This window comes from Hydra vulgaris, chromosome 10 (genome assembly GCF_038396675.1).
Source record: "Hydra vulgaris chromosome 10, alternate assembly HydraT2T_AEP".
Classification (NCBI taxonomy): Eukaryota; Metazoa; Cnidaria; class Hydrozoa; order Anthoathecata; family Hydridae; genus Hydra; species Hydra vulgaris.
Window position 1 is genome coordinate 13,675,001 of NC_088929.1, and position 10,646 is coordinate 13,685,646.

General features: G+C 27.0%; 1 protein-coding gene across 2 annotated transcripts in view; it reads left to right on the top strand.

The window, feature by feature from the left end:
• The window catches only part of LOC101241799 (ion channel TACAN), a 29,566-nt gene extending 19,295 nt beyond the window's left edge, over window positions 1–10,271 (top strand). For both annotated transcript variants that reach the window (XM_065807298.1, XM_065807299.1), the window contains 7 exons: window positions 5,732–5,821; window positions 6,007–6,072; window positions 6,244–6,305; window positions 6,459–6,551; window positions 6,756–6,820; window positions 8,954–9,022; window positions 10,038–10,271. In XM_065807298.1, the coding sequence (XP_065663370.1) occupies window positions 5,732–5,821; window positions 6,007–6,072; window positions 6,244–6,305; window positions 6,459–6,551; window positions 6,756–6,820; window positions 8,954–9,022; window positions 10,038–10,148 (556 nt within the window). In that variant the 3' untranslated portion in view covers window positions 10,149–10,271. The remainder of the gene's footprint in view (window positions 1–5,731; window positions 5,822–6,006; window positions 6,073–6,243; window positions 6,306–6,458; window positions 6,552–6,755; window positions 6,821–8,953; window positions 9,023–10,037) is intronic.
• The last annotated feature ends 375 nt before the right edge of the window (window positions 10,272–10,646 follow it).

The window sequence follows — 10,646 nt, forward strand, 5'->3', positions numbered from 1 at the left end:
CTAAATCAGCACTATAAGATATATAAATATAAACAATTTTAAAATGTATTCTACAAAATAGAATGCTCAATGTTCATAGAGGAACAGAGCAATAATAAATCAGTACAAAATCACTTAATTTAACCAATATATATATATATATACTATATATATATATATATATATATATATATATATATATATATATATATATATATATTATATATATATATATATATTTGAAATCTCGTATATCATTTCAAAAATTAGGCTCTCGTGACTGCTGGAGAATCTTTAATAATATCAATAATAAGGGCAAATCTTTAATTCCACCTCTCTTGTATGGTTCAGACTTTGTCACCTCACCTAAAGACAAAGCTCAGAGTCTTGTTTTCCAGCCTGCTGGAAAGCGGCATCTGTTATCCCTATCTTCAAAAATTCTGGAGAGCCATCTGATTCGTCTAACTACTGTCCCATTAGTCTTCTTCCTATCATAAGCAAGGTTTTTGAGTCTTTAATTAACGAACACCTAATTTCTCATTTTGAATCTAATAACTTACTTTCTGACCGTCAATATGGATTTCAATCTTCTCGTTCTACAGCTGATTCGCTAACAGTAATAACTGATAGGTTTTATCGTGCATTAGATAAAGGTGGAGAGGTTAAGGTCATCGCTCTTGACAATTTCAAAAGCTTTTGATAAAGTTTGGCATGCTGGTCTTCTCCATAAGCTTTCTTCTTATGGTGTATCCGGCAACATCTTTAAGATTATTGAATCCTTCCTTTCCAATCGTAGTATAAAAGTTGTCCTCGATGGACAGCACTCTTCTTCTTATTCTGTCTCTTCAAGGGTTCCTCAAGGTTCTATCCTTGGTTCTATACTCTTTTTAATTTACATTAACGATCTTCCAGATATTCTCACATCTAAGGTGGCATTGTTTGCTGATGATACTACCATTTACTCTTGTCGTGATAAGAAACCAACACCCTCTGATTGCTTGGAGGAGGCATTTGAGTTTGAAAAGGATCTCACTTCTGCTACAGCATGGGGCTCACAGTGGCTGGTGAATTTTAATTCAGATAAAACTCAATTTTTTTCAGCCAATCATTATCGCAATAAGTTAGATCTTCCTATATTTGTGAACAGTGATGTACTCGATGAGTCATCTATTCTTCATCTTCTAGGATTAACTCTTACTTCCAATCTTTCTTGGAAACCATATATCAAATCAGTTGCAAAATTAGCATCTGCTAAGGTTGCATCTCTTTATCGAACTTGTCACTTTCTTACTTCGGATTCTATTCTCTATCTCTATAAATCTCAAATTTAGTCTTTTATGGAATACTGTTGCCATATCTGGGGTGGTTCTTCTAATGATGCCCTTTCTCCTTTAGACAAGGTGCAAAAATGCATTGTAAACATAGTTGGACCTGCTCTTGCAGCCAACCTCCAACCATTGTCACATCGTCATAATGCTGCTTCTCTGTCTTTTTTCTACAAATACTATAATGGGCACTGCTCTAAAAAGGTAGCGTCTCTTGTGCCATGTACTAAAATTCATTCTCGTGTTACTTGTCATTCTATTAAGTGTCATCCTTTTTCTGTAACTGTTCCTAAGTGCTCCAAAAACGCTTATTCGACTAGTTTTTTTCATCGAACATCAGCTCTTTGGAATTCGCTTCCTTCATCTTGCTTTCCTGATTCACATATAATTTGCAATCCTTTAAGTCCTCTGTCAATCGTTATCTTGCTCTACAATCTTCATTCTTTTTCATGTTTAAAAAAAAAAAATCTCTCTCTCTCTCTATGTATATATATATATATATATATATATATATATATAATATATATATATATATATATATATATATATATATATATATGTATATATATATATATATATATATATATATATATATATATATATATATATATATATATATATATATATATATATATATATATATAATTAATATATATTTATTAGGGTGTTCCAGAAACAAATTTTTATTTTTTCCTAGGAGACCCTGACAAGTTTTTCCCATTCTCTGAAGTCCTTTGAGGTTAAAAATCAACAAGAAAAAAAATCAGTAGTCAAAAAGTGGTATCTGTAAAACTTAACAAAATTGATTTTTTTGAAGAAAAAAATGTCAATTTAGGATTACTTTGTGAGAAAATTTGAATAATAATATTTTTAGTTTAAGACGTATTTTTATAAGTTTTTTTTTTTTTTGAAGCAGGGTCAGGTATGCTTACGCCAAATGTTATTTAAAGACCCACAAACATGCTTAAACTTCTGATACATGTATATTATTTTGCACAAAAAAAAGCATACTAACTTTATTAAATGATTTTCATGCATCAAATAAACACAGGAGTTTTTAAAAGATTTGTGCTCATATTATGCAAATCATGTGTATGTCAGAGATAGGCTCAACAATATACTTGTTATTTTCTAATTTTGTTTTGAACCTTGATATGTTTATAAGCATTATACTTATAATTAAAAAAAAACTTGTCAACTTTATTTGCATTTGGTCAATTAAAAAGGTAAATTTATTTACTAAGTTTTGGCCACACTTATTTGAAATGATGAAATGAAAAAATGAATGTATGTTATATAATTTAATCTTTTATAGTATTTTCTGAAATGTGTCATCTTTGCAAGAAAGCCACTTATAAAGGAGAAAAAAGAAAGATACAGATTAACCCCAGAAGGCTTCTATTTCTTCTAAAGTATCCTATTAATCAGTTGCCCATGAACCAGCTCCCCAACATTGGAAATGTGCTTAGATATATACAGTTTGCCAAATCTCCAAGATCTTTGAACTTTAAATCTATGAAAGCCTGTTGCAGCTTGTTCTCAAAAGTTTCCATCCAAAAATCTTAACTGCAAGGGTGGATTATGTAAAGATCCCAACCATAGATGTGTGACTGCTCTTATAATGGATGTGTGAAACAAGGCTGGTTTTGGAAAATTCATTATTTCTGGAGCAGCTGTCACATAAAAAATAATGTAATTTTTGATTATGTAAATGAAAAATAAGCAACTCAGCAAAAAAAAGTTAAATACTAACCTAAATAAAAAAAGTAACCATACCTAGGTAATTAGTTAACTTAAGAAATAATGTTTTTTTATATTGTTAAAGGATAGGATTCTGAAACTCCATACTAAGTATTGGAAACTCATCCATTAAAGAAATTTAAACTAGAATTTTAGCATTGATAGATTTACCAAGATGCATGAAGATTTCAAACAGCAGAGTAACAAACTCTTTAACATATCTGTGAAGAAGTATCGGGAGATGATCCAATTAGATTGACTTTGTTCTCAGGAGACCAAGGCAGAGGATATTCAGTTGTTTTTTTAGACCAGCAAGAGATTCAAAAAATGTATATTACAGCAGAAGTAGACAAAGAATTTGAAATATCTGTTAAAAACAGACAGAATCGGTGGCAGAGAACAAAGTGCATAAAAAATACAGAGGTGGCAAAATGATAAAAGAAAAAAGAACTGCCTTCTCTGCATGTTCTGCTGGTTCCCCTGCATCTGTGTCAGAAGCTGTATTTTTTACAGATGAAGATTCTGTCAATGAATTAATTTAAAACTCTAATTCTACAATAAAAGCCAAGATAAACAAATGGTGATTTTAAAATATAAAGTTGACTTACTTAGTTTTGAGTAAACTAAATAAAAAATCAATTGGAGTAGAAATACCATTATTATTTATTATTTAGATAATGATAAATATTAGTTCGAGGATCTAGTGAATTGTACTTCTTTAGTATCTACTCAGTATAGAGTTGGGATCTGACCTCAAACCGCAATCATTGCAGCAATATACAATAACACGGGCATGAATCTTGAAAATATCATATCTCCGAAAGCTCTGTTGATCGAAAGAGATTAAAGAACATTAACGATTTAGGTAAGAATAATTAGTGGAAAAAAAAGCCAAAATAAATATATGTAATTAAATAAAAATTTATTTACATAAGTGATGTAGTTATTTTAATTATTGGGAGACCAGATAATAAAAGATATAATGGAAAATTTGAGGGGAAAGCGGCTTGTTCTTCTCTTTGACAGCAAAAAAATCAAAGAAATTGAGGAGAGTTTAAATTTTAATGTTACTCTTGAAAGAATTTCTGTTAGTGTTACTTCACCAGATATTTATTATACAAATGGTATTCTCCTTGGAGTTAAAAGCTCCAAGGGAGTTGATCAGGCAGATGTAATCTTAAACCTCCTAGAGTATTATGAAATTGTTGATCAGATCTTTGCCATAGATTGTGACACCACTGCTTCCAACATTTGAGTATTTGTTGGCACCATTATCATTGTCACAAATATTCTCAACATCCCTTTTCTCTGGTTTCTCTGCAGGTTGCACATGTTGGAGACACACATCTCTCATTTTATTGAAGCTCATATAGAGAGGAAACAAAAGGGCCCAGGAGAGCACTATATATAAGACTGCAGAAAGCCTAGCCAAGTGTCAAGAAAAATTTTTGCTTTTAAATAAGAGATTTTTTTGCAACAGAAACATAGTAATAAGTATCAAAGTTAAACATTAGTTTGATTTTTTTTTTCTTTCTCGAATTTGGATTCCTTCAAAGTAACCTTTAGGCTTTGAAACTGCTGCCCACACTATTGGAATTCTTTCCACCAAAATTTTTTAATGTAAATAATAAGGAATTACTTGAATACTGTTGCGAGTATTTCTAGAGTTGTTTTTGATTTGTTGGTTACATTTGTTAGACGTTTCTGCATAGATCATTCCTAGAAAAATTCAAAAGGGTTGCAATCCGGTGACAAAGATGGCTAATCTGTGTATATTTGCACATTTTTTTATTAAAAATAATTTTTACACAATTTTTATCTGAAAATCTGAAATGTTAACTAATTAACTCTACTAAAAAGGTAATTGATTGTCTATAATTCTTCGTCCAGATGAAGATGCATGTTGCTGAAAAATACTGTGTTAACTAGTCTTACCGTTATTTTCCTTAATTCTGACAAAATCTCTTACTTTGTGACCAGCAAAGCAACCCCAAACTGTGACAGAACCACCTCCACTACACATACCGCACATCCTTTTAATCCATAATTTCAAAAACAGTGTTGCAGTTGACATTAAAATTTTGTCAAATAGAATTTAATTCCTCATGGATATCTGCACAATTTTCTGTGCAAGCTTGTATTTCTATCCCATTTTATAAATTAAAATAAGAAGATCAAAAATCTGCTCAATTATAAATATAAATGTATGTATATATATATATATATATATATATATATATATATATATATATATATATATATATATATATATATAACTGTATCATTACCCTAAAAAATTTTTAAACTCTTTAAATTTTAAAATTTTTGCTTTAATCTTAGAGTTTTTTAAATACTCATTATGGAAAGTTTAAGACTCTTGTTTCTCTCTTTTTTTAAGCCACTTAACTATTATAAAAGAGATTTTATTTAATTATTATAAAAAAAAAATTTATGGAGAGGGTGATTTTAGAAATAAACTTTATGGAAAGTGACTTTTTAAATTTGTATATAATATATTAAAATGTCATACTTTAGTATGTCTGTTTAACAAATAATTTTCAGTTTGAAATTAAACTAAAATTTGCTTGGTAAAATATAGACTTTTTTTTCCTTTTTCTTTATTGGCTTTTATAAATTTTTTTCCTGAAATTTATATTATTTTTATGTTTTTGTGTTATATTTTATAGATTTTTTGATTCCTTATTCAATGCCATATTAGTATGGTATTACAGTTCATTAACTTTGCAAGAACAAATTCTCCGAGCCAATGGATCAAGGTTTTTATTTACTTTTTTGAGTTCTTCAAAGTATATAAAGATTTTACTTTATTTTCTTTTTGAAAGCAAACAAATTATATATTTTTATGTGAAAAAGTGTTGTTTTTTTTTATATTATTGTGTTAAAAGAAAAATTTAATTTGGCTCAAAGGTTGGTTCTTATACCAAGATTTTTTTAATGTTAGAATTAAGGGATGGTATGTGACTCATCATTATTTATCAATACTTGTTTCTGGTTTTTTATTAATTTGGTAAGTACTTGTAATTTTTTTCAAGTGGTTTTTGAACTTATAAGAATATATAACTATGAATTTCATTGATTTGAATTTCATTATAATTTTAAATGTTAAGTTATTATAGTAATCTGTTGTTATGTTTATTGTAATTATGTTGATTTAACTAAGTTTTTTTGTTTATTGTAGGCCAGCAAGTGTTACTTATCAATTATTTCGAACACAGTTTTATATCTTTGTACTTTATCTGAGTATGTTTTGTATTCAATTAATATAAATTGTTTTAAAATAAATTGAATCAACTGTAAATAATTTCTTTTTAGGAAAATAATATTGTTTAACTGTAAATAAAAGCAGATTAAAAAGAATTAGGGAACTTCCTTAATTTTTTGATTATATTTTAGGCTTTGTTCAAATTCTTCAGTACTATTACCAACAGGGTATTTTGTATCGTCAAAGAGCTTTAGGGCGTGCTACAAGTATGGCTATAACTGAAGGTAAAACAATTTTGATATGATATTTTTGTTGATAGTTTTGTAATGAGTATAGAGTAATAATTTAAAATTATAAAAACAAGGAGAGTTTGACCATAACAACCTGACATTATTAATGGAAAATCTTGTGAAAAATCTATTGAAAGTTAATTCTTACTCAACTTATAGAACAATCATTTATTTACTTTAGTAAGTTTATATTTTTAGAGGGTTTCAGAAAATGGATGCTACAAGGGTTGGGTTTCATTGTCCCATTTTTAATTGTTGGCTATGTGAGTATCTTTGAATCTTTATATATTTATGTTCTATATAAAGTCGAAATATACAAGTATACTCAATGTAGTTAAGGAGAGATCCAAAGAAATAAATTACGTTGAGACCCTTTTGTTTTCAAAAAATGCCATTTTATTTTGTGTGCGTTCCGACTGATTTAATTTTTTTTAAAAATCTTGTAGCTCATTGTATTATTTTGTTTACAAGTATTTGGTGATTTTATTATCTACAAATTTCACATTTTAGCTTAATACCATGGGGCAAAAGTTATATAAAAGCTGAAGCGTTTCTTTTTGGTAATTTATTCAAGCGACTACAAAGAGATTATGGAAGTAAATTGCTGAGCGAAAACTAATGTAAAAACTTCAATTTTAAGGTGTTTACTGTTTACGCAAAGATGAAATATGATCTTTTTAGCAATTTATTGAATATTTTAATTCTGTAAACAAGAAGGCTTTTTACTTTCGAATAAGAGAGACATTTTTTGAGTGTAAATACATAACACATTTGTTCCAACTATTTTTATGACGCTGACCCGATACGTTTTATGTATTTTAGTGGTAGTTTTGTTTTGTTTGATGCTTTGGTTGAAAAAAGATTTATAAAAAATAATAAATTATATATAAAAAGGTTAAATTCTACTTTTTAAAAATAAATAACAGTAACTGTCAAAAATAAGCGGAAAACACAAAAAATTGAAGTTTAAACACGTAAATTTCTGTTTTTAAGAAATGCAAATTGCTCGGATTTCTCCTCAACTACACTGAGTAGTAGAAGTAGATAATTTTTTAATTTTTAGTTTTAAATTTATTTATTTTTTTAATTGATTATTGAAAGATATTTTAGAATGAAATTTTATTCTATGTGTTAGTTTTTTAGTTTTTAAATTCATCATTTATAAAGATTTATTTTCAATAATGGCTGTCAGAATATTACAGAAAAAACATTTAATCATTATATAAACTGACTATACAAAGAAAACACAATTATTAGTGTTGAATAACACATTGTTGTCACTTAAAGTGTTAGTTTTGTCATGGTTTTTGTCCGTAATATGTCATAATATTAGTGTCTTGCAATACTAAAATAATCGCAAAATGTCATGGCATTTTGCGATTAATTTAGGAGTTTGATCCCCACCATCCCTTATCATGTATCAAGTATCACATTGTATCAAGTATCACACTCAACTTAGTTTTTCATGCAGCATCCATATTTGTCAAAAAGTGTGTTTTAAGTAAGGGTTAAGAAAGGCATGTAATAACAGTATGAAAAAAAAATGATTATAAATATAAGCTTTTTGTCGATTATATAATATATATGCAAATTGCAAACTTTTACAGAAAAGAAAACAAAAATAAAATTTGAAAAAATTTAAAAGCAATTTTTTTTTTTTTTTAATCCAATTTTACAGGATTTTGGCCATGAAATAAGAAATAAAATTTTTTATGTAAAAACCGCTTCATAACTTTTTTGCTAGTACCTTTGCAGTCATTTTAAACTTATTTTGGAATTTTTCATAAATATCTAGCGGTCCCAGATAGACACAAGGTGAGCCACTGCCCCAAATTATCTTTCCTTATAATTAAATTAAAAATGCATGGTGTTTTTTTGTTTTTTTTCAGACGCAACTCCCAAAGAACAAATTGAAAACAAAATAAAAACGAAAAAATTTTAATAAGTGATATGCTTTTTTTTGGAAAAAAAGGTTTTTTATTGGTTCCCTTTTCGGCCATTTATAAATGAATCATGTGTCAAAATTTTTTCATTACCAACGGATTCGGAACCGCAACATTTTAATTAACTAGAAAAACAAAAAATTGTTAATTTTGCTCAATATGCGAATTTAATGATGCTGTGCACTCTAAGGGTTTAGAAAGGGTGGTAAATAGCTGTTTGAAAAAAAAAATTAAATTTTCTTGACGGTCTTAGCCCACTTGGCCTCAGAAGGTGAATACAGTAAAAAAACAGTTAACTAATTATAATTGGTTTTTTGAGTATTTGCTTTAAACATAGACTTGTTGAATTAAATTCTCTACTAGATATTAAAAAAATTTTTTTAATGTAAGCAAACTATATTTATGCCTTTTTTTAAACCATATTTCTTATTCCATTTTTTTAATTTTATTTAGATCTTTCAATTTTACAATTCTTACACTTTGTACATGTTAAGTCGTCATCCGAAATGTAAAGAATGGCAGGTAACCATATTCAAATTGTTTTGACATTATATTTAATGGGGAGACTTTTTTTGTGTTTTTAATTTTTCAAAGATTTGAGTTTACAACAAAATTGTGAATAGTAATAGTTACTTAAATAATAACATTTTTAAGGAATTACTTTATTTTGTTATTTATTATGTTATATATATATATACACATGTATGTATATATATATATATATATATATATATATATATATATATATATATATATATATATATATATATATATATGTATATATATATATATATATATATATATATATATATATATATACATGTATATATTTATATATATATATATTTATTTATATATATATATATATATATATGTTTATATATATACATACATGTGTACAGGAATTACTTTATTTTGTTATTTATTATGTTATATATATATATACACATGTATGTATATATATATATAAATATATACATATATATATATATATATATATATATATATATATATATATATATGTATATATATATATATACATGTATATATTTATATATATATTTATTTATATATATATACGTTTATATATATACATACATGTGTATATATATATATATATATATATATAGAGAGAGAGAGAGAGAGAGAGAGAGAGAGAGAGAGAGAGGGAGAGAGAGAGAGAGAGCGAGAGAGAGAGATAAATTAGTAAAAAATTCAATAAATTAATTTAGTTTTTTAACTTAATGCGTAATCCTTAGTTAATTAAAAAAAATTATTTTTACTATTTCTATAGGTTGTATACTTGTTATAATTGTGTTATCATGATCATGTTTTGCTAATAAATAATTTAAACATTAGACTAATAAGGTGCAGACAAGAGTTTTTGTCTGTTTTTATAAATTTTTCAAACTTGGATTCATAGTTAATACAAGCTCTAACAATAGATAAAAACTAATATCTTTACTATCTCTCCCTTACATAATTACCAGTCTCATCTAGAGGTGAGTTATTTACACATACACATATTTTTTTGTAGGTGCTGGCTTCTTCTATATTGTTCTTTCTACTTGCTGTCGGTAACTCGTGTACACTTTTTATTGTTATTCGGCAGAAGATCACAGCAGTTGCTAAACTTCCTTGCGGATAAAAGATTTTTAATTAATTTTGAAATAACACAGATTTTTATTTATAGAATTTTAAATATAAAATTTATTACTCTTAATAGATAAAAAAACAATACAGCCATGTGATTGATCACATGATCTTTGAATTTTTTTGTACTAATAATGACCCATTTATTAGTATAACAATTTTATATTTTTCGTTTTGTTAAGAAAATCTTATCCCCTCTAGTTATAAGTGAAAAAATCATTTTCACGCTATAAAAGTTATGAAAAGTAGATCAATATTGAGTAACTTTTTTTCAAAAAAATGACGCAGTATAACACCGTTAGAGAATCAGAAAAAACCAACTATATTAGCAAATGTTGTTGTCAGTATAAAATCCTTAGAAGGCTGACCCTGAGATATTGAAAAAAGTCAACATAAAATCCTTAGAAGGCTGGTTCTGAGATATTGAAAAAACGTCCCTAAAGTTGTTGTGAAACTGGTAGGACTAATGCATTCAGGTTCAATTGCGTGCTGG